We start from the raw sequence: 25,799 nt of genomic DNA on the forward strand, positions 1-25,799 counted from the left end.
CTTTCCTGTAGCAGTAAGTTGGCTAGAGCCTTTCTTAAATAAGGATCTTGCTAGTATCACTTTCTGTGGTGGTATCTACAGATAGCAATAGCACTATATTGTGCTCCATAGTGCTTTATAGCCCTCTCTTAAGTGGTTTGCAGAGTCAGCATATTGCCCCCAACAATCTGAGTCCTCATTTTACCAAGCTCAGAAGAATGAAAGGTTAAGTCAACCTTGAGCCGGTCAGGATTGAACTCCTAGCAGTGAGCTGAATTAGCATGCAATACTGCATTCTAACCACTGTGTCACCACGTCTCATCTTGTATATTAATGCTTTCCATATATAGAATCTCTGAATGTTAATTGCTATGATGAAATGTACAGTGCCATAGCCACATCCATTTCTTTCTCCCCGCCCCTTCATCCTGCTCTTGTCCCTCTTTTAAATTTTTGAAGTAACTGCTGGACTGCTTCCCATCTCATCTTATTTAATCATGAAGGGAAGTACATGTTGTTTTTCTTTTTTTATGTATAGGATTTTTTTTCACCCCACACTAGAAAGTGGTGATGTTAACTGCTTCCATTGCCTTGATAATGCATACAGTACAGGTGAGATTATGAGTAAATATGTGTTATACTTTTAAAAGTTACTGGACACACTGTTTCTTTCAGGGAAATGGGAGTTACATGCTTAGATCTGGCTTGCTGAAAATGTAAACATTTTTGCTTGAACTTGGGAACTTCAGTAGTTCTGATAGATCTGTTTTGCTGAGATTGGATTACCTAAACTAAATTGCCACCAAAGTGCTCGCATTGAAAGCAATTCTTTTGCAGTACTTCTAAAAGTATTTCTTCTGCTGGGAGGTTATTCTTGTGCACTTGGGCCTTCCTAATTCCATTGAGTGGGAGATGCCATTAAAAGTAGCTTTCAAACATGCAATATGTAGATCAGTACACCAGCCCTTACTGGAACACAGAATTATCACTGAACTCTTAAATATTTAAATTTTGGTGTTATAGTATCATCTTTCACATAATGATAAAAGCTATAATGAAATCACAGGCCAAAAAATATAGGAAAGAATGATAGAAATAAATGTTTGCTGTTTCTAAAATTATGCCTATTTTGGCCTTAAAAAAAAGATTTCCCTAGCTTTAAAGAAAATTCTAAGCTTCTACTTCACAAGCAGATCTCGTGTGAAATTACTGTGCTAGAAAAAATATATAATTTCAGAGTTTTTCTGTATTTGCATTAAAAATACATTGCTTTTCTAAATAGAAGTATACTTTCAATGCACTTTAGCATTCTAAAATTAGAAATATCTACAGTGGTGACATAGTTACTTCCCAAATGGAATAAAACTGCAAGCCACGGAGCTGGCTGAACCCAAGTACAGTATGACTCTGGAACAATGACTGTTCAGAATGAGCTATATTTGACCTACTTACTTATGCTGTCAAAGAGATTGAAGTAAGGGGAGTAAAAAGAAAGAAAGAAAGCCACACAGAATGTAGAAGATTCAGTGGTTTTCTGTGCAGAAAATGCAGCAGTGAGGTTTTAGAAGAAGTTGACTTGCATCCTAATTCATAGTAAAATATTTGTATAATCAGCCTGGATAAAGGAAACTGTCTATTTTGGTTTTATTTCAGACTGTATCATGTTTGTCATGATCTTTTATTAGCATGCAGTGAGATTAGACAGGAAGGTACAAAAACTGTAGAAAAAGAAACAATGGCAAAAAAAATAGAGCAGTGGAGAATTTACTGGCTTAAATAAGAGGAAATCGAAGGAACTGAGAAAACAATAGAGCAAATGGTAGAAAAGAAACTAGAAGAAAAATACTAAGTCAGCTCCGCATACATTTTCTGCTTTCAATAGTGTGCAGATCAAATAGTCCTGCTGATACAGAGAACTTTTGTTCTGTAGCGCCTTGTATTGTCTTGATGTTGAGTGGTTCTAGTTAAGGGTAATTTCTCTGAAGCATAGCACTTACAGATTTTTAGGAGTATTTAAGAGAGAACATAAATTGATTTTTCTTTCTGACTTTCTTTTATTCTTCTGATTTTTCTAGGACAGAATAGCAAGGGGAAAATAGCCAAATAATGGCTTTATTTTGATAGCCCAAAGACTTGATTTGGAAGCACCTTGTTTTTAAAAATGTATTTATTTATTAAATTTATATGCTGCTATCTCACTATCAAAAACAGTTCTAAGTTGCTGTCCCTACAGATCTATTGTCAGTGTCTTCTAAAATAACCCAATTTTTCTGTGAACACCTCTTAAACCCATTATATCTCAATTTGCCATTAAACATCAGCCATTTATTTTCCTTTTCAGAATCAGTCCAGGTATAAATATACTATGACTCATATTATCTGTGTTAAAAAGACAAAATAAAATATCTAAATAAATTTAAAATGAACCAATTCATTTCTTCATAATCCATGATTCAAGAGCCATGTACCTTTTGCTGCTTCTGCAGGCATGTCCCTAAAATATTATCTTATGCAAGCTTTTAATGGATGTTTTGTGAACAAAGAATATTAAGTATCACAAGGTTGTTTAAAGTTATGAGAGAAGATAAAAAAATAACTAATTACTGAGTTTTGTGTGTCTTGCTAGAATCCTCCAAAGTATTTAAAAATGAAATTAACTTATCCTAACATTTATTCCAGCTTATATGTTCAGATTCCATGCACTACTTTAGAATGATTGCTTGAAAACATATGTGTTCAATTTTTAGTCCTTTCCTGATTCTTTTTCATCTCTGAATGGCAGAAACAAGAAGAATAAAGCTTTCTCAGACATAAATAGCAATATAATAAATTATGTTCATAAAAACAAGAGCCAATTTTTCCTGGAGCTGTGTAGGAAAAAGATGCTCACTTCAGAGAGGAGCTAGCTATCTGCCAAAAAAGCAGGGAAAATTAACCAAAAAAGCTTTGATTATAGAAACTAGAGAAGGATACTCAGCAAGTAAAATGTCTGTACTCTATATGAATTAGAACTAAATAGTTGGACTTGAATCTTTCTTTCTCTCCCCCTAGCTCCCTGTGTTTGTAGCCTGGTTAAACTAGTTTGCAGATGTAGCTAAATATACATGGATGTGATATTTTTTCACTGGATTTGCAGTAATTTACTCCTGAAAATGACTTAACATCTTTTATGACATCACCTGCTGTGTCACAGTACATATAACTCGGTGAATAGTCCTCCTCTTATATTGGAAAATAAAGGGTATTTGAAAGTAAATTATGGAGCTACTAAATTTGCCAAATGAGAATCTCTCTTAGTTAAGAGGTACTAAATCATATTAATTTTCTAATTATTAAACATTAGATGATTCATTGTGCCAAAGGTTATGTTTTTCATCATATGGAAGTAAATGAATAGAATAACATTTTGTTATTCATATTTCATTCAGTCAGCACTAATTGCAGTTATTTTCCTTGAGTGTTTCAAAAAGTTTGTTTATGCTGTTAATAAGATGAGCAGCTGTAATGATACTAGCTGCCAGAACTCTTGTTTGAGATTCACTATACTACGGCAATAATCTACTGTAAGTATAAATTCAGAGTGAGCACAATCTTCACAAAGCAGATGAAACCTGACCTTGCACACATCTACAGTCCTCTACACTTGCTGTCCTTTATCCGAACAATAGTCTCACTCAGTTGAGCAAACTCAGCTAAAATGATGCCCTTTCCAGTAGTAATTAGCTAATACTGTACATAATATTCAATCATGGAATTATACAGAACAAAATTATCACGTTGTATTAACCAACCTTCGGATTCCAGAGTCACTTCTCTGAATGAGATGAGGGAGGATATAAATAAAATAAATATATGAGATCTTCAGCTTCCTGAACATTTCCATGCAAGAGATAAATCTAGTAGCAATGCCATTAGATTTGGTTTTATTTGTTTGTGTAATTTTTATTATTTTGGTCCGTTCACCATCTAGTAGGTCAGGATTAATGAACATTAGATTAAAAAATTACACCGACATGCAAGAAGAAAGGCAAATGATTTTCCAAGGAACACTTATTTATATAAAGTTTTATATAGCTATCCAACTCATAAAGGCAGCACACGACCATAAAAACAAATCACAATATTACAACAAAACCAAATCCCACAGTACAATACAGGTAGTCCTCATTTAGCGATTGCCTCATACAGTGACTATTTGCATTATGGTGATGATGAAAAAATAACTTTGCTTCAAGTTCTTGCATTTATGAAGATCTGAAAAGGAAAGAAATGCAGCAGTAAGATCCTAAGCACAGTTATGGTTTCACTTAGCCACCGCTTCACTTGACAACTGAGTTACTGGTCCCAATTGTGATAATTATGTTTTATATTTTATTTTTATTTATAAATTAGGACTACAAGTATGTAAAACATCACAGGATGAATTCACCTAACATTCTAGCCTGGGGAAATATCCTTCTTGAACTCTTCCAAAGTCAGAGTCAATCAAATCAAAATCAGATGTTGTATTTCTGTTTGTCTCTGCAATGTGTATGCAGCTAACAATATGAATACAGCTAAGAACAAAAGGCAGTACATGGCAGTACAATTCATGGCTGGTGAGGATTTTTAGCTAAGAAATCTTATTTATTTCCACGTTTACCCAAATAGAATTTGGAAATTATTGATAATTTCTGCTTTAGAAGATAGGAGGATCTGAAGGAAGGCAGAACTTTTATATAAGGCTGCAGTCAAGTAATTATTTTGAACACTTTTGTTATCTGTTGAAGTAAAACATTGAAATGTTTTCTGACAATATCTTAATTCTGTAGTCCAGATGATTTTCTCAGGCTCGGAATGTTGCTATGTTCTATAAGCTATTTAACAATTTTCCCTGTGTTGCGGTACAATAGCAGGGCATGATTGCCCCTGTTTAAAATGTTAAAATCGAGGTTGATAACATTCTCAAGTTCAAAAGAATACACTTATTTTAAAATCCTCAATGGTATAGGTGCATATTTCCTAATCATCTCTGTATTACTGAGCTTTTACCTCCCAGCTTAATATGCTTATTATGATGGAGATGATACAAGAGTAATTTTTCCCCTAAAACTCAGCACAAAAATCCATATCTTCCTGACTATTCAAGGAGTGTTTACCAGCAGACTTTGATTAGACAACTCTTTATTGGAAGACCTAATTTCACAAAAAATAGCATTTTTCAATGTAGTGTCAAATAATTTACATAAACAATTCAGATGAACTTTGCTGATAAAACACAAAACCAATTTTAACAGCACTAAATGAATGGTTGTAAGTCAAGGACTACCTATTTTGGATATTCCTTTGTAGCTCCGCAGATGATACATGTTATGGCCCCTATTTTGATTCTTACCCCAACTATATAATATTACTAGATTCTTTGAAGATTATTTAGATTGTACTAGAGAAGGGCTCCTATCTTCAAGATTTAAATTAAGTGGGAGGAAAAGTAAAAGAAGTAAACTTGAGAAGCAGGAGTACATTATGAGAAATTAATCTGCAGAATCCATAATTTGTTTACTTATTTAGCCTTTCAGTTTTTTTGTCTTTCATTTTACTTATTGAGTGTGTAATGTGGCTATTTAAAATGTAGACCATTAAATCCAATAAGGACATCAGGATATATTACCAATAGCTGAAGAAGGTCTTGACCTTGGTTTCTGAAAAAAGGCAAGCATGGGGCTCAAAAGGGATGACACTCTTGAAGGTAGCAGGAGAGAAGGCTTCCTACTGATCCCCCAACCAAGTAGCTGTTATTTTAGATCATTAATATCCAGAAAGGTTCTTGTTAAATTATGTGTTTCCTCTGATAAACAGCCTCTTGTTCTGGACCTTACAACCATAAACTGATTATAAAGCAGACAGATCACGCCACAAAGCATCCATACAAAATCTTTTTATTGGTTCATCAGGCATCCTCAAGATAACTCATGGTTACATCGAGATTCATCTCAATGTCCAACTCTTTGCATAGCTGACTTTCTGGTGTAAAAGGTTAGTTTTCCTTTCATTCCAATAATGATGGAGCAAAGGGGTGAAGCAGCAGCATGTTGCTGGGTTCAGGCAAGAATGAAGGAACCTCCCCCAACCCACCAAGGGTCAATTCACTGACCAATCAGGATTACAGATGTGGCCACATGTCATGGACTACATTTCCCATGATACCTTAACTACATTTCCCATGATGCATTCCCTTAAGGCGACAGCCCCCAATTCCTAACTAACTATACCAGTTCCTCATTAACTATATACTGTCTGGACAGCACACCTCCTGCTGTTTAGGCTTTAAAAGTTGAAAAAACAGGACTATTTGTTTATTCCAAAATATAAGCCCTTGAGAACCATCAAGACTTACTGACTTTCCTAACTACTCTACCCTCTGAATTTAGGAGAAAGAAGTGCTGTTGATTGGGTAGTATTGACAAGCTTTCCTTCATTATTTTCCATATATTTGCTTTGCCCAACCTAGTTCAGAAGTATTGGCATTGCAACACTCAGAATTTGCAATCATATGGCCAGTGCTGCTGAGAATTCTGGGAATTGCAATTCCAACATGTCTTGGGGGCATGGGTTCAGGAAAGTGATCTATATCTATACAAAAAGTATGATCATACACTTTGCTTTTGCCAAAGGATACTGGAACTGATGGTAATTTAGTTTGAGATGCATAATTTAAAAGTCACCATAAACCGTTCTAGCCTAATGAATATTTGTTTTTTTTTAAGTAGCTTGTTCATCCTCATAAAGTTTATGTATTCTTTCCCTCTGGATACAAATGTCCTGTATTTGTTAAAAACAAACAATTTAACTGCAATCTGCAAAAATTATGTGATAAAGTTTGCATCTAAGCAGCTCTGCATTTGGAAGTGCCAGACACATCTGTCTGTCACTTTTTACTAGAGAGCTGATAATGTACATGGCAACTTCAAAAACTAAGAATACAAAATACAAAGATATATGTATATATGTCAAGTTTACATCAACATTTTGTCCTTTTAATAAAGAAGAGAAAGAATTTTTAAAGCAAGTGACATTCAAAGTCTTAAGTATGAAGTGTGTGAAAAGTAGCAGAGTTAATTCTAACTAAATCTGGTACTTCTAGAATTTTCTTTTATTAAGTTTTGTGATAATGCCTGTCAGGTCATTGGTACAAAATCTATCCTATAAAATAAAAGTTGGGGCTTAATGCAGGCATAAAAATGAAGTAAAGTGTGAAGTATCTGCACCAGAAAGCCACTTGTACTTCAATGCCACATTTTGTGTAAATATTAACAAAAGATGACTCAAGCAATTTGAAGAGTTATATGTTTGAAAAAGAGGAACATCCATTGAGATAGGAGTTAGAGGCAGGAATTTTCACTGAATCAGAGTAACATCTGGCAGAAAGACTTAACCCCTTTAAGTTATCAGACTTGCTTTGCTCAAGAAGTATGCATTTCTATAACTCTTCTAGTGTTAGGATATCATTATATCATTTGTTCATTTTAATCATCTCAGCTGCCTTGCAAGCAAGCAAAAAATGAGCAGTTTGTTCAGGACAGCAAAAACCTTTCTTGACTGAATTGAATAAGAATTTAAACTTTGATCTCCTACTTTTCTATGTCTTGGTGAGGGAAAGAGCATCTAGTTAGATGGAAGAACTGTATGGGTTCCATGTAGATATTTATGACTCCATAGCTAATATAAATTAGGTTCATGGAGATTCCAATGTTCCTAGAACTCTTTTTCTCAGATAAGAAGTAGTGTCCTAGAATTCATAGAGATTAACAGTAAAAAGATGTGACAGGAGGCTTTTTGACATATTGGTCCTGAATGTACACTTTTCAAGGTTCAAATGCCAAGTTAGAATGTCCATGTTTACACATAATTACATGAATAAAGCCACAGCTAATTCTTTTTCTCAACCATAATGGTAGGGTTCGTCCAACATTCTAAACAAAAATCATCCAATCATATTTTGATTTAATTTACATTATAAAACCATCCAATCTGTGTGGACATCAAAAGCTGAATTATTTAATAAAAGACCTAACAGTTCAGTGCCTTTGAAGTATTGGTTTTAATGCATTGTTTTAATTTTTAAAAAAATCCATAGATTTTATTTGCATCATGAATAATACTGTAGGCCATTTTTATATGCTGTCCATACTTTTAATTGTGCTTCTTAAAACTTAATTTGCTTAAAACTTATCTTGGTAAGGTAGAGATCTTTTTGCAACAACCCAGTGTATAGCTGTAATATTATAAACATATACTGGTTATATGTACCGTTTTAAACTTCCCCCTTGTAACCACTTGATAATCCTCAAATATCTGTTTTCTTGTTCTAGCATTCTAAATACAAGCACGTTGGTGAGAGCCAAATCAGTTTTCGCAAAGCTTTGAACATTTGTAGCTCCCAGGAAGACTTGCTTGTCTTTAATTATGAAAGTTACATATTTGAACCACTAGCACTGATTTCTGCTGTTTCCAACAATCCTTGCTTAAGGCTTCTCTTGAATCTGTAAATTCTCCTACTGTAGTGCTTCAAAATAATAACAATAATACCTAGTGCCTATTGTAGCTCCCTACTCCCGCCTCCCTTCAGATTTTTGCCTCATGTATAAAAGCAAGCAGCTGTGTCTGAGACGATGGTGTGGCAATTCCTCCAAAAGAGATTGCATGCAAAACCCTCTGGAGCAAAACACAAGGAGCAGATGTCTGGAATGCTGCAGTTTTAGGGGCCTGAAAGCCTTGACTCAGCTTGAGTGAAAAATGCACAGTGGAATGTTCTGAGTCAATGAAATGTTTTGCCTAGACCTCATCAAGAGAAAGTACTGTTTAAAAATACATTAGAGGACATCTTACTTCTTTTGCAGTTCTTCCACCTAGTGGGTATGCTTTGTAAGTACAAGGCTGTGTTTTGTATTCGCAGGACGGAATAAAACTCCACAAGGAACGTGAATAAAAAAAAAAATTATTCGGGGGTGGGGGGGTGGAAGCGGGGGGGGGGGTGAAATTAGAAACTTGGCTGATTTGACTCAGTCTGCCAAATGGTTGCCTCACCAGAGTAATTTAGTAATGGTTGTGGCAACCTAGGCATATTGCTGATGGAGAAATTGACCTCCAAATTATCTTTCTAAACACATGATTAAATGTCACAGGCAAAGTGAGAATTATTCTTGTTACTTAACTCAGATTAAATTCCACATGCTTCCCAAGGATCCTGACTTTTTTGAAGGGCACACTTAATTAAAGTTTTTCCAGCAATAGAGAATTTGACCCAGCTAAACAATAAAAAAATTAAATATTGTAATTAAATTTAAATTTCTGTTGAAAAGTATAGTTTTTCAAAGAATAAATTTAGTAATAGCTGATGTACTTTATTCTAATTGCAAAGTCTGCTTTAGAGAAACATTGTAAAATTGACAGTTATGCACTTGTGAAACATTTGACATCCAGGATGTTCCTAGACAAAATACTATCTGGCATGTGCTAGAAATCTCATTGACCTTGAATCATTTGTTGAATGTATTGTTTAGATCATTCTATTACATGAAAATATAAAGACGAAATAATTAATTAGCAGAGGTGTTTTCCAGTACTAGACGGGCTTGGAAAAATAGCAATGTTGAAGGTTAATGCTGGCAATTTCCCTATTTTTTTGTTTTGTTTTGTTTTTCATTGCAGGTCACTGCCAAGGGATTTGGTCCGTTGTTGCAGTTTGCCTACACTGCTAAGCTATTACTCAGCAGAGAGAACATACAAGAGGTCATCCATTGTGCCGAATTTCTACGTATGCACAACCTGGAGGATTCCTGCTTCAGCTTCCTTCAGACCCAGCTGCTGAACAATGAAGATGGCCTGTTCCTGTGCAAAAAGGATCTCACCTATCAGCGGATGCATGAAGATGAGAACTCAGAGGGAGAAAAGGAAGAAACTATGGAGTCAGAGACTTCAAAGATATCTTGCTCAAGAGAGAGAATGCACTCGGAGCCCTTTGACTTTGAACCCGCCATGTCTGGAGCCAGTAAGGAAGAAGGGATGCTGCCAGACCCGGAAATACTGGATGATGGCAAGGATAGTTTGGATAAAGAAGTAGTAACACGGTACCCCAGGTATAAGAAATACCAGCTAGCTTGTACCAAGAATGTCTACAACGCATCACATGTTAGTACCTCAGGTTTCACAAGCACATTCAATGAAAAAGGTTCAGGTGATGACCTCAAACCAGAACTTGCTGTCGGGCAAATTAAAAGTGAGCCTAGGAATGAGGAAAATGATGAAGAAAACATCACACTTTGCCTCTCTGGAGATGAGACTGGTGTCAGGGATAAAGAAGGGGATGTTGAAATGGACCGAAAGCAACCAAGTCCCAATGGAACTGGCAGGTCTAAAAATAGTTCCTCTCCTTCCTGCCTAAGATCTTTCTTCAACCGAACAAAAACTGTAGACTTAGATGGCTTCCCAAGTACTTCTCAACAGCACTTTGCCAGAAATCCAGCATGCCCTTTTGACAAGGGGACAACTCAGGGTGACCATAAAGCTGATTATGTCCCTTTTGTGGGCAGTTATGGGCTCTCCCAAGCTGTTCAGAAGGATGCTTCCAATTTTACAGTGGGATCACCTCTAAGAGGTCCTGGCTTTGTTGAAGGTCTCTGTAAGCAGGAAGGTGAGGTGGACAGGAGGACCGTTATATTCTCTTCAAATGTTTGTGACCAAGTAAACACTTCGGTGCATTCATATTCTGGCATGAGCAGCTTGGATAAAGACCTCACCGAGACTGTGCCAAAAGGTCTGTGGGCAGGAAGCAGCCAATCTCTTCCCAGTTGCCAGACCTATGCTCATATTGGACAAACAGCTGACCACTTCCCAGGACGGATGCGGCCCAACACCAGCTGCCCAGTGCCAATTAAAGTTTGTCCTCGGTCTCCTCCTCTGGAAACCAGAACAAGGACCTCCAGTTCATGTTCCTCCTACTCTTATGCAGAGGATGGCAGCGGTGGTTCTCCCTGTAGCCTGCCTCTGTGTGAGTTTTCATCTTCCCCCTGTTCTCAAGGAGCTCGATTCCTGGCCACTGAGCATCAGGAGCCGAGCATGATGGGAGATGGAATATACAGCCAAGTCAGACCCCAGATAAAATGTGAGCCATCCTATGGAACAAACTCTAGCGATGAGTCTGGATCGTTCTCTGAAGCAGACAGTGAGTCATGTCCTGTGCAAGACAGAGGACATGAGGTAGGGATATGTGATAAGTACACCTGCTAACACTTCTTGTGACCCATTCAGAAAGTCATTATTAACCTAATGGCCTTCTTTGTATTCAAAATACAGAGAATAGTCACTTTTGTCCAATATTCTATTGATGATGGAGTCAAGCTCATTGATTACTGGAAATATGTCTGAGAGAGTAAGAAGCCATCATATAAAAAGGTCCCATAAAGGCTTAAAGCTGCTTGATCTCTTAATTATAGTGGAAACTGTAGAGATAGGGAATACCTCATAGCAGGTTTGCTTCTCTCCCTGCCCTCATCCACCCCCCACCCCACCCCATTTTAAAGCATAAAAATGTCCCTGTTTCTTTAAGTTTGGGGCCAGTTGTCACTAGCATTAATTGTTGCACTCTGGTTTTTTGTTAACAATATTATATTCATCCCACTTGAGGCATAAAAGTGTCCTTGCCCCTTTAAGATTTGGACCAGCGATCATTGGTATTAGTAATTGCACTCCGTTTCTTGTTAACAATATTTAATTCATACCAGCTTATCTACCAATTCAGTATGCTGATTGGGTACTAGATGTAATTTGCAGACTTTTGGAGCAAAAATAATCCTGATCAGAGCGAGCTCTAAAATTTCAGTAGAAGAGAATATCCATGCAAAACAAGGTAGGGAAGAGAGAGCAGTCTTCTGCTTTGGGTATAACAAGATCATTATCTTTGTTTTACTTATGTGTACCTTGTTGTATAGTATGTTCAGAGAAAGGAAAATGAGAATTGATCATATACCTTAAGTCATATCCTTGATCTCTATGGTTTCCTAAAGTGATTTGACTCTCTAATAGGTACCCAGTTAAGCTTTTCATCTGTAATGTCTTTGATAACTGCAACCAGCGAAAAACCTCTTAAAAGGGTTAATAAGCAACCAGAGAGAAAAGCAACCAGAGAGAAATTGAGTGAGCAAGAGAAGCCATAAGGGACATATACAAAACTGATAATATCTGCACAGATGTGTTAGCCAGCCTGCTATTATACTTATCAGCATGAAATCCATTCCTTCAGTCAATTCACTGAGGAATAAATGTGCAGTTACTGCTTGTTCATTGTGAAACACTGACTCTGCCTCAAGTAAGCTTGAATTATTGCAAATTTTAAAACTTACGCTGCTGATACTATGGAACACATTTACCAGAAGGTACCATTATCTGCTTTGCAGGCTCAATTGAGGAAACAGTTATTGGTCCATCATCTTATTTTCATCACAGTGTACAAAACTCTGTGGTTGATCCTAAAAGGCTGAATCTACCCACTACTTCAATATCTTCATTGTCAATTCTAAGGCTGATAGTTTTACCTCCTGTCATTAGTTTAGCCTGTGTTTTATATTTAATTTTAGTCCTAATTTTTCATTGTGTTCTTGGACTTTTAGTTTGAGAGCTTGCAGATCCTTTGCATTTTGACTATCAGGATAGTAACATCAGCATAGGGCAGGTTATATATGCTCCTTTCTCCAGTTTAAAATCACATGCATCTTTTTCCAATCCAGCTTCCCTTAATATACATATAGAGTACAGGTTCAATAAATAAGGAGAGTATGCAGTCCAGCCTTGACACAGTCTTTTGCCCAACCTTTGCCCATTTGCTTTACCATGTTCTGTCCATACTGTGGCTTCATGACCTAACTTTGGCTTCTCCTCTTGGCAATTTCCACAGTTCATTCTGACATCTTGCTTTCTTCTGTTTCATCATATTTGTCAGTCACTTTCCATATGAATCCTTAACTACTTCTGTAAATTCATTCCATAATTCCTCTGAGTTTTTTTTAGTGAGGTTCGGGGTTCACAGCTACAAAGCTATTCATGATGTTCTCCTTGGAAATGAGAGTATACATTCAAGATCACCTTGTGGAAACAGACTGGCTTTCTTCTTTTTCTTTAGCATAACTTGGAGTTTGCACATGAGCAGTTCATGATCTGTTCCACAATCAGCACCTGGCCATATCTTTGATGCTGTAATTGAGTTCTTTTACCTTCTTTTAGCAATAACACAGTAAAATGTATTTCTATATACTGTATTACATCTGGTAATGTCCATGTATAGAGACCTGGTTTTGGTTGTCTGAAGAACAGCTAAGAAAAAATCATTGGAGTGGTGGATCCTACTTCATTTTAATTCCTGAAGCTATACAATCCAACTACATTTTTGTCTTTCATTTTTCCACTTAGACATTCCAGTCTCCAATCACAAGCAGTACATCTTGTTGACATGTTCTTTCAATCTCAAATTGAACTTAATCAAGTCATCCACCTTCTCTTCCTCTGACCATCAGTAGTTGCAGCCTAAATTTGAGTGATCATTATATCAAATGGTTGTCAGTAAAATCAGTCAATATTAGTTGATCATTGATTGCATTGTAGTCAAGTACTGTTCTTGCTATGTCCTTCATAATTATAAAAGCAACATCATTTCTTCTTTATTTTTCATACTCTAATGGGCAGCACAATGACTGGCTTGTTAAGATGCTGGCTTGTTGGCTGGAAAGCCAGCAGACTTAGTTTGAGACCTGAGCACCTCATGACAGTGAGCTCGCATCTTCACCCCAGCTCCTATGTGTTCACAAGCATGCAAATGTGAGTAGATAAATAGGTACCATTTTGGTGGAAAAATAACAGCACTCCATGACATCATACTGGCCACATGACCGCAGAAATATCTTCTGACAGCACTGCCTTAACGGCCTTGAAACTGCCTCATACTCTGCAACAACTAGCATAGTAAAATCCACAGGAACTCCTTTACCGTTTTTACCTTTCCTGCCATAATAACCAGCGTGACTGAAAGTGTCTGATCCCAGTCCATTCAATTCATAATTGCTTCATTTCATCTTTCGGTGTGTTGAGTTTTATTGTGTCCATGCTTCCTACATGCCATATTTCTACTATAATTCTGTGTTTACAGTTTTGGGTTTGTTTTCTTGTATGGCAACATCAGTGACTAGATGTCCTGAAGATTTTAATCTAGCCATGTTATAAACACCATTAGTTCTCTTGAGAGAGATCCTCTTCTTCAGTCGCATGTTAAGTGCCATCCAATCTGAAAATCCTATCATCCATGATGTGGCAAAACAGCAGGTGAGGAGAGAGCATAAAGTAAACATTAGTACTAATAGAGCTATCACCCACAAGTGCAAAATAGATATAGTTCTTTTTTTAAAAAAACACCTTTTTTATTGAGTCCCAGATATTAGTAATAGTCAGTAAAACATTGTCCATTTCTGAATTCAGTGATGATGTGTAATTTGGCACATTGTGAAATAGGTGAAAGGTTTCAATTTTGCTTATAGTTTATGCTGAACCAACACACTACAGAAACATGTTCTAAAATTGGTGCATATTAGCTATATCAAAAGACTGAAATGGAATTCTTAACATTTTTGTGTTATAAAACAAATTTGCAAAATGGAAATACTATTTTTCTGCGTAGCTTTTTATTAACAGTAGAGTAAATGTTGGTATAATTAGAGTTGTTATATAGTCCATGTTTGCCTCCAACTCCAGCAAAAGAATGATATATGAGTAGACTCAACTATTCTCTAAAACAGATCAACCTAGCAAAATTTGGACACAAGTAAAGATAAACAATTAAAACAATGTGTTAATTATATGTGCAATTGTCAAATAAGAACTTCAACTTCAGAGAGCAAGAGATTTTGGAAAGGGGTTGCACATTTATCATCTGAATTAAGCATTTCTTTCTATAAAAGCAGGAATAAAAGATTAAAAAGAAAAGAAGAAATACCCTTTAAGCTTCAAATTCAGTGATCCAACTTCTTACATACTTCAACCAATTTTTATAATAGAAATAATTTATACTTTGAAGACAAAAGTTTAGTTACAAATTAATGCAAAGTGGGAATTCGTTTTTTCTTGCTGACCCACTTTTTTAAAAAATTCTTCTATACCTTTTTTTGTAACTTTAAAGCAACTACAAGAAGAGGTGGTATTTTTATGAAATTCCCTGTAGATTTTTATAAGTGAAGTCTAAACTTCAGACAGTTTACAGTAAAAGCAAAGACTTTATGGAGAACTTTAAGAAATGGCTAAAAGCATTAGCAGATTGCCATCCAAAAACTGTTAATATTCAAGTGAATCTCATCTCTAAGGTTGGTAATTTCTTTTATATGAGAGATCCAAAGAGCTACTACAAAAGGATTCAGTTAGCCTGTGAGAAAGAAGATCTCTTGAATGACAATCCAAAGGCATTTGGGTTAGCTAGAATTATAATTAGCTACCTCTACACACATAATCCTCAATTTACAACCATAATTGAGCCCAGAATTACAGTTGTACCAGTATGTTGTTGTGGTCATTAAGAGGTTCGCTGTGTGAGCAGACCCAATTTTATGACCTTTTTGCAGTGGTTGTTGAGTGACTCCAGTGGGCTTTTTTTTCCTCACCTTCCCGTCGTCCCCCCCCCCATCCTCCTTCTTTTTCCTGGAAGAATATACCAGAAACTGCCAACACCCACAAAAATTGTGTTCCCGGGGCCACAAGATGCTGCAGACATCCATTAATGCAAGCCAAATTCCAAGCGCCCAAAATGCAGTCACATAACCACAGAGCCAAGTATATATCCATTGGAACTTCGAAATCATGTCATAAATACCTTTTAAGGAGTCCTTTGTAATTTCAAACAATTTCAAAGCAGTTGCTAAACAAGGGCATATTGTAATATTTGAAGGCAGAAGTGTTTATTTACAGAATAGCTGAAGGGTCATCAGCAGACTTGCACAAAACTAAAGTTGTATATAATATATATGATTTTATTCATCTTCCGAATTAATGGATATTTAACAGGCTGCTTGATGCCTTTTTATCAAAACTCCCATAAATGGCATATTTAAATGAGAACTACACCAATTTCAAAAATGCATCACTGATGCTAGTCAAGATGAAACCATATTCATGAAAACTATGAAAGCAAGTTCCTAGCCAAAACTGTTAACTAAGCTGTGAAAGTGGGATCAATTTTAAAAAAAAATATTTCCATGATCCCCACTTCTGGACTGGACTGCTTCATTTTCACTCTCTGAATTTCACCACAGTTTATGCACCTTGGGATGCACTGAGATATGTTTACATCTCCTGGCTATCTCTGGCTTGGAAACCCTAATTCCTCTCTGACCAGCTTTCAGCCTTTCACTCTTAAAGCTGATGCTCTCCAAACAAACTGTTTTTTATTTCGTGAATATGGCTCCCTCCTCTATGAGCAGTGTAGTGCTTATGGAATCTCTCCTTTGGCTGTCATGAGACTTACTTGTTCTGTTTGCATTTGCAACTTAAAAAATGAGCTCCAGGCTGAGACTATTACAGAGGAATGATTCCTGCTGTCCATCAATCTAATTTTACCAGAATACTTCTAGACTTACAGGAATCCCCATAGGAGTTGGAAACACTGATAACATGAAGATGATGGACAGTTGGAGGAACAGTGCATTTTGCAGGATAACTGGGGGTGAATAGAGACTCTTCCCGAAATTTTCCAAGCTTTGAAATGTAAGCAGAGAATCAGTAAGAAAAGAGCTGAACAGATTGGAGGAAGAGAAAAGGAATGTGTGTGTGTGTGTGTAAAACTGTGGGCTGTGGTTAAATCAGGACTGTCAAACTCTGGACCCACGGGCCAGATGCATCATGCACTAGCCAAGGCCATGCCCAGTTTAGCGAAGGAGGAAAAAGTCCCGATATACCATGACGATGTGAGTTTGACACCCCTGGGTTAGATGTATAGATGGTTTATGTAAGTGTGTTGGAATGATCTAGAAGAGAAAATATATACTTTTGCTTTTCAAGATCAGAGCCTTCTTCAGCTTTGCCTTTAGTCTCTTGGATAAATTACTTGTCCCCTCAGATCAGCCCTGTATCCATTCTGTGACTAGCCATATCTATCAAGGCAGCTGTTTCCCACAGGAGACCACAAAGAAATCCTTCCTTAGCCCCTTAGAAATATCTGTCCTTTAGATGCCTATTGGCATTGTTTGAGAATAAGGGTACATTAACTCTGTCAGAGTGAGCTGGTTTACATTAGTGTGTGTCTCTGGGCCAGAGTGTAAGGTCATTACCTGCATGGAGGGGAGGTTTATTTCTGAAATTATTATTTTTTTACACAGGAGGTTAAGAAATACAACACTACTTTTTTTGAACTCCCAGATTACAGTTAAGTTTAGGATACCATACATGCACCCTGAAGTGGAAGTTTAAAAAAAAAAGAGTGAGTTTTCAATAAAGGAGAATATTTGTAGCTAAGAGTTGAAATGAGGGGTCTTTGGTGCTCTCTGAACTTCGCTTTTTTTCTTGGAGATGTTTCTTTCTCCAAAGTAGGTAACATCAGTGCTAGTCAGTAGCACTGATGGTGTTACCTAGTTTGAGTAATGAAATGTCTGCAAGAAAACAACCAAGCTCAGAAAGAACCAAGGACCTCTCAGAATGAGGGTTGTGCTATACTTCTGTAGTTTAATTATTCATTCCTCCATCTTGGCTTTGAAATCTATAAATTAGATTGACCTATTTACTGCTATTTTCAAAGGATGGGCGATTTCCCTTGCTATGAAGGAGTTAAACTGGTGATCCTTTTTAAACATGTCTGTCCTTGGATGCAAATTGAGCTAACCAATAAGTCAAGTTTCTTTTGGGCCACAGTGTGCTCGATTAGAAGGTAGCTCAATTCTGTATATTCCTTGCGTGATTTTCATTCATTTTCCATGCCTCACAACATTCAAATTAGACCACTGCCAGGATCCTAGTCTTTGAGGGCAACTCAGAACTTCAGATTGTAAAACTTGAAGAACTTATGGTTGAAATGCTTCCCCTCGCCCCGTTGTTAAAACTTCTCTCCAAATACAGAGTTAATCTTAACTTTAAAACCTTTTGAACCGTGTAAATAAAGTATCCCTAAACACATCCTTAAACGAACATGAGCAATGCTTTGTCAGAGATGAGACAGATAATAATAAGATGCTGCCAAAAGCTTACCTGATTTAGGTAAGGGAAAACACCTGCATAACCTATGATGGCTGCTCGACGTTCATTACTATTTGGAAACACTGTTTGTATATTTCAGGAAGTTCTGGACTGCCTCTTGTGTAGCAGTCTCCCAAGAGAGGAAACCCCTAGATCATCTTATCTATTCAGTTTCATTTTTAATTTATTGATTGAAAAGATTTAGCTATCTGTTCATCATTGTAGTATTTCACCTACGCAACCTGCTGAGAATAGCTGTGATACAGGAAGCATGTAGATAAAATACAAAGCTTCCATGATTTGAAGTATTTATTAAGAAAATTCTCCCAAGATTATGTGCAGCTGAGCATTTGAAAAGATAATGTATCGGAAAAATATTTTTGTATCTTCTATAAAAAGAATACAAAGATAACAGATAATCAGAGTTGGAAGGGACTTTGTAGGTCATCTAGTCCAACCCCCTGCCCAAGCGGGAAATCCTACACCATTTCTGACAAGAGTCCAATCTCTTCTTGAGACACTTTAAGGCACTTAAATATAAAACATTTATATTTACAAACTGTTTTCTCTGACTTGGTGGTGGTACTTACAATGACATGAAGACCTGTTACTTTTTTTAGCCCTCACTATTTTCCAGCTAGACACATGACAAAACTCTTGCTCAAATTGACCAAAGTTTATTTTTATTTTTCAAACATGTTCTTTATTTAGCTTACAGGCACCTGACTTCAAGGTCTTTCAAATGTTTGACATCTTTTTTTAAAATACAAAAAAGTAGGCCAGATTATGTAAATAACATGTACAAACAAGAGGAATTGATCTACTGCTAATCAAAAGATAACAGTGGAAGCATAATTGAGCTAAGCACAAAACCTTTTTTTAAGAGAATCTCATAAAGATGCAAACTTTGGAATAAATATTCCTTTTTTATTGCAATTTTGTGATTTGGACTGACTTCTATTCATTTATTTGGTGCCTCTAAGTCATTGTTGGATCCTGTCACTGGACTAGGCCCTGCAGTTTTCTTGGCAAAGATGTCCAGAAATGGCTTCCTAAGGCTGCAAGAAAGTGACTGACCAAGGTGACCCAGCTGGCTTTGAGTCTAAAGCAGGATTAGAATTTTCCCATTTTCTAGCCTGGGGCCTTAACCACTACATTAAATTGGCTCTCTTATTCACTTTGCGTTATTTAACATTATCCTGGATAATTGAAACTGATTTCTTAAGCAGACTCCCATATATTGTAGTGTGCTCTCCCACCACCGCCACCATCTTGGTGTATAGGTAATGTGTGTTATCAGAGCTCATAGGACTGGAAAAACATAAAAGAAAGGCCTATATGCTCTTACTCGATTCTTACCTTGTATAGAAATCTGAATATAATGTTCAGGTATTCAAAAGAGCAACCAGCTATTAATACAGCTTGAATCTTCTGCAATCAGCAGAAACTGAAATGTATTGTAGATGTAAGGAAATACTTTCAAGGAATGAAAATCAGACCCAGTGCTGTGCCCCTATCAGGACCAGCAACTTCAGAGACATTGAAAACTACTCTGTCACAGAAGAGACTCCATCCCAGCTCAAGAATACAAGAGGGAAATAATAACACTGCATTGTTGTATACTGCTTTTTAAAACTAAGCTTCAGTATAGAAATAAAAATACATCCATGTGCTTTGGGCTACCCCAAAACTATTTAATATCAGTTCAGCCTAAGGTTCTAATTTCTCTTAAAAATGCCAGAACATTGTGGTAAACCACATATCCAATCCTGCACTAGTTAGTGAACTTATCTACATATTGCATGGTTTGGGCAACCTTGATTTGTTGATTAAATCCCAACTGACTGTGTGTAAACAATGTGCTAAACAGTATTCCATGACTTACCAGCCATCGTAACTGAGTTGCTCCAGTATTAGGCCAAAATAAACCATATTATGACTGACCAACCAGACTGAACTATGTGGCTGGTCTGCTCAGAAATTAACCCCAAGCATAGCTGTTCCTAGTATGTAATAAGAAACTGCATAAACTTTGAAATTTAGCTAAGGCCTGTTAACACTGACAAAGGGTTGACTTTTGTGGTGCAGGGTGAGAGTTCTTTTTTATTTTCTGTACTATTGAAAAGCAAGGCTTCCTGTGCATAGATGACAGGCTTTGAGGTGTGTAATCACCAGTGCTTAGAAATATATTCCGTCTGTATATTATTTATTTATTTGTTTGTTTATTTATTTATTAAATATATATACTATCCATCTCACTGTCAAGCAACTCTAGGCGGCTTACAACATCACAAGAACAAAACTACAAGAACCTTAAAATGTGCAAACATTAAGAATGAACAAAAATTAGGTAAATTAAGAACCAGTATACAAACCAAGTGGATGGGGGGTTGTTGTCTTAACCCACTAATCCAACTCCAGCTTTAAAGCTCCGGTTGGGGCCCCAGACCAATTGGCCAAGCCAGGTTTTGAGGCCTTTTCAGAAGGCCAAGAACATGGGGACCGAGCTCGGCCTCAAGGGCACAACGTTGCAGAGGGCAGAAGCCATGGTAAAAGTAAAATCAGTAAATAGTAAAAGCAGTCTTGCATCTGTAGAATTTGAGGTGTTACAGTAGAAATCCCCTCCCTGAGATTTTTAAAATAATTAGTGTCCCATCTACTGTTTTTTCTAAATTTCAGAGATCCTGTGAAGGAAACCAAGTTGGAATGGCATATGTTTACTGTAACTAACCTCCCATAGAATTAGGAGGGAACATATGTTGAACACGCACGTAATTAGGCAAAATCTAAATGTTTTAGACTAAAATGTATGAAGAGAGAAAATAGGCACTCTTCCTATCAGAGAAAGCAGTCTGTAAGCATAATGGTCCACATCACCATATCTAAGGTCAGTTTTTGTATATTTAAACAGAACATTGTTTAATTGTGGGGCAGTGAGCCATTTCTGGTGACTCATGTCACAGTAATGTGACCTGTGTGCTATGTCTTTGTGTTTATATAGTTCCACGGGTGGGACAAGAAGGTGAAGGTTCACAGACAGACAATGACTGGATGGTGGGAAATGGAAGGATTTATACTTCTTGCAAACAGCTGGAAGTGTGCAGATGACCAGCTGTCTGCAAGGTGTAAAAATCCTTCCATTCCCCACCATCCAGTCACAGCTGAAGAAGCTTCTTAGATGAGAAGTGAAACGTCTTCAAAGAAAAATCAGAAAGTCCAGTTGCCTCTTGAAAAAGCACTTTTAGGACAACCATGGGATAACTGAGAATCTCTATAGACAAGGCCAGTTTGGCATTCATTCATTCATTTCTCTACAAACAAGAATAGTTAAATTAATATAATTGTTTGCTCATGATATGTGTGTTGGGGGAGGGGGTATTCTTGTTTGTGGAAAAGTGAATGAACGAATGCCAATGAATGAAGCCTTGTGCAATATTTATCAAACAAAACGAGGCAGAAAGATTTTTATTGGTTGCTTATATCCCAGTTTTCATGCCTGTGTAAGGGGCAGACTTGTATCCAAGGTATCAAAATCTATTCTCATATATCAAAGGAGTTTTCTTCTGGGAAGTCTGAATTAGAGAAGGCATGAATATAGTCTTCTGTCATTGTAAATCTTAAAACACATGGTGCCATCTACTGGGCATATCAATGTAGACAACATGTATCTATGATATACTGAGATTTTGAAAATTAATTGATTCTTTGAATTAGGATCAAAGGCAAGAATAACAGCCACAGAGGTTGAAACTGAAGTCATACTAATTTAATATCCATTGTACAACATTTGCAAAGTAAATTTCTCTGTAAATCTCAAAATAAAGCTTTAAGATAACTTTCTACTGTTAGGTATTCAAAACCAATGGTTATGATTGATAACCATTAAAAAAACCCTATCCTCCATGAATTTGTGTAGTTGTATTTTGTTTAAAAAATATCTAAGTATATAAACAAGAACCTGTCACTATATGACATGGTAATAAAACTTAATTATACCCTCGGCTATCACATAACAGATAATTAGAGTTGGAAGGGATCTTGTAGGTCATATAGTCCAAGCCCACGCCCAAGCAGGAGACCCTACACCATTTCTGACAAATGGCAGTTCAATCTCCTCTTGAAAGTCTCAAGTGATGACGCTCCCACAACTTCCAAAGACAAGCTGTTCCATTGGTTGATTGTTCTCAGTCGGTCAGTTCACATATTGATCAGACATTGTAGGGTGATCCACCTCTTTATTTTAAGACCTTTGCATGTCTCAGGTTGGTATATAAGCTAGCACAATGAATGTAGTCTTTTGTTGATCATACTAGTTGGACTTTTCTACATTTTTCTCCTTCCCTGCGCATATTTTTGTGATATGGAGCAACCCAATTTCAAAAATGCAATGCCACCTACATATTCATTTTCAGAATTTTCTATTATTTCATTTACTTGTTAATCAATACTGCAGATTCAGCTGACATTTTTAATGAACTATCTATCTATATTCCCAACATTTTTTTTCCAGAGTAGTCTCTAAGAGGATGTAAAATATCCATTGTGTTATTCTGCCATCTTCTGAATGTCCTTCATGTATTTAGATTTTTGCTTTGGAATGCTTTCAATTTTCCTCTAAATCAGACTTTTTAAAGCATCAGGGTACCCAGTTTCAATAAGACTGTTTCAGAATAATAGCAGCATAGTTCCTTTATGAAAGCATGTATTACTAATGACAGAAAGTGTTTTCTTTATGAAAAACAATGATAGCAATAAAGTAATATGTTAATATTTTATTAGACTTGGTATTTAATTTTGTATGAATCATTCTTTTATTAGAGAAACTGCCTTGACTTTCCTTACCACCCAGGATCATCTGATTATAGTGGTAGAAAAAATATTGTTAATAATTGAATAAATACATTTTATCACAACATAGAAGAGCATGAATGCTTAAACAAAATAAATATTCAGGATTTGTATCAGCATCTGAATCTGCCATGAAATGCTTTACATCTTAATCTGGTGATTTATTTGCTGGCTGTCAAATTAGATGATGTATGGTTTCATTGATGTAGAAAGAAGTACAACTAAATTCAACAATTAGCATAACAGATATATAAGGTCAGTTAAGGAAAAATGGTTTTTATTTTAGGATTATTCTTTAGTATAAGATATAAAGTATTATTCTTTATACTTTTAATTAGCATCCGTTCTTTGAATTGGAGCCTGTACTTTGAGGAGAACATGAAAAATCTCATTTATTTGCACCAAGCTGTTTGTACTTAATAGTCTTGCTGGTTTTATTGTATAATAGTAAACAATAATAGTTAGAATGGGTATTTCTTAAAGTTGCCTACAATGCAGAAGTTAATATTTGAACTATATTCAACTATGTTATTTGAATAAAAGATAATTATTCCAAAGAACCTGCTAAATTCTTTGTTAAATAAGCAGTCTGCCTTTTGCTTTGTTTTACCTCAGGTGAAACTTCCATTTCCTGTAGATCAAATCACAGATCTTCCAAGAAATGATTTCCAGATGATGATAAAGATGCACAAATTAACCTCAGAGCAATTGGAATTTATCCATGATGTTCGGCGGCGCAGTAAAAACCGAATTGCTGCCCAGCGCTGTCGCAAGAGAAAACTGGACTGTATTCAGAATTTAGAATGTGAAATTCGCAAATTGGTAAGCCTAAAGAAATATTAAATACCATTATTTATCAAATATCTCACCTTATACTGATCATTAACCCAATTTAATAAAATCCATTTAATCTATTTTGCCTTGTCTTTATAATTCATACAAAATATTGAGACTTATTAAATATGTTCTGTCTTCTATTTAATACACTCCAGATTCTCTTAAACTTGAACAAAATGCATCAAGTATCTTCTGATCATATTTAGGATTGATTGAGTCCAGGTCAACTGCTTAAAATTGTATGGATCGAATGTTCCCCTAATAATTCATAGCTTTTCTAAAGACAATTCTGTCATATCTGTTCACAAACATGTATTTATTGACTTGGCTTCTTCTCTTTCCCTGAGCCTAGTCCTTTTTTCTAGTCCATCATCTGTTCATATTACATGTGTGTTTTGGGTTGCTGAATGCTGCCTCAAGAGAAGAATGGCTCTTTATTTTGTTCGAGATTAGTTCTTCCAATCCACAGTTCTCCTATTAATTTGAAGGTCTATTATCTTATTTCCTGCCTTTGCTTTTCCACTATCTAGTGATACACTTCAGACTTCCAGCATCTCATTCTGGATAACGTGCCAATCAATTAAGATCTGGTTTTGAAATTCTGAAGCCTGATGTGCCAAACCTCTCTTTAAAAAACGATCGCTGTTCTGTATTTCACAGGTTTGTGAGAAAGAGAAGCTTCTGTCAGAAAGGAATCAGCTGAAAGCATGCATGGGAGAATTATTAGATAATTTCTCCTGCCTTTCTCAAGAAGTATGCCGAGATATGCAAAGCTCCGAACAGATCCAAGACCTTCACCGATACTGCCCTGTGCTCAGGCCTATGGATCTTCCAACAGCAGCTAGTATCAACCCTTCATCAGGTGGAGTGGAGCAAAACGTAGTAACATCCCAGTGCATTGGAGAAGGCTTGCAGTGCTGTTCAGAACAAAGCCCAGTGCAGCAGCTGGGGGCCCACTGGCTACCCAACAACATTTCTGACAAATGTGCTGCAAGAGGACTGGATGGAGCTGACCAAGTTACTTATTCTGAGCAGGAGCTCCCTCTGGAGCAGAACAACCAAGCGGTGACCATGGATTTCTGTCAGGAAATGACAGATAAGTGTACAACAGATGAGCAGCCTAGGAAGGAGTACACCTAGTGTTTGGTATACCTTTTACATCACACCTAGCAAGGTCTCTTCAGTTAGTCAGTCAGTGGCCACGATCATTTGTTGTCTATATTGAACAACATACTTGGTGCACACTACAGTGGTCTTAGCAGCAATACTGTTTTTTAAGTATTCCATCCTCTCTACAAAGCAGGAGTTTAACTTCTTCACTATGGTGCTATCCCATGCTCAGGCAGGGGAACAAAGCAGTGGCAACACTGTCTGATTCTTTTTTATTGTTGTTGTTGTTGTTATTGTTACTGTATTTTAATTTCAATATTCAACAGGGATGGACATAACACCTCTGAGGACCCAAACGCAGCTTTTTCTCAGTGGCCCATGTCACAAAACCCTAACTCAGGAATTTCCTCTGAATGTTCAATTTTTCATTGAAGACAGCTTCTTTACACATCAAAGTTTTATAACTAAACTGTACATATATACATATATAGTATATATAAAAATATATATCCATATGCAAAAAAAAAAAAAAAACCCTGCATGGCTCAGAATTTCCTCATGAAAACAACTGGAATTTTAAATTTCTATTGTATACAAAATTCCAACATTCCTTTCTTGGTCTATGCTAGAAGTAGCTTGTATATGTTTTAATATTTTCCCCCACCACTCCACTGTTCAGCAATACCATCTAGTTTGTACTTTATTTATAAAGTTTCACTGTTGGAAACTTTTTTGAATTTTTAATCTGGGACAGTGTTTGTGGCACCTCTAACTTTTTGTGCCCGTATGAG

General features: G+C 36.5%; 1 protein-coding gene and 1 long non-coding RNA gene across 3 annotated transcripts in view; one reads left to right on the plus strand and one right to left on the minus strand.

The window, feature by feature from the left end:
• Nucleotides 1-18,272, minus strand: part of LOC148127757 (uncharacterized) — a 149,461-nt gene extending 131,189 nt beyond the window's left edge. The window contains exon 1 of the long non-coding RNA XR_015739712.1: nt 18,226-18,272. This is a non-coding gene — a long non-coding RNA (uncharacterized LOC148127757). The remainder of the gene's footprint in view (nt 1-18,225) is intronic.
• The window catches only part of BACH2 (BACH transcriptional regulator 2), a 175,915-nt gene extending 150,563 nt beyond the window's left edge, over nt 1-25,352 (plus strand). For both annotated transcript variants that reach the window (XM_026726723.2, XM_087914197.1), the window contains exons 4-6: nt 9,670-11,217; nt 23,677-23,883; nt 24,559-25,352. In XM_026726723.2, coding sequence (XP_026582508.1) covers nt 9,670-11,217; nt 23,677-23,883; nt 24,559-25,038 — 2,235 coding nt within the window. In that variant the 3' untranslated portion in view covers nt 25,039-25,352. The remainder of the gene's footprint in view (nt 1-9,669; nt 11,218-23,676; nt 23,884-24,558) is intronic.
• Nucleotides 25,353-25,799: the final 447 nt, after the last annotated feature.

The sequence above is a fragment of the Pseudonaja textilis genome, chromosome 1 (assembly GCF_049901715.1).
Source record: "Pseudonaja textilis isolate UNSWEBS1 chromosome 1, rPseTex1.2, whole genome shotgun sequence".
Taxonomy (NCBI): domain Eukaryota; kingdom Metazoa; phylum Chordata; class Lepidosauria; order Squamata; family Elapidae; genus Pseudonaja; species Pseudonaja textilis.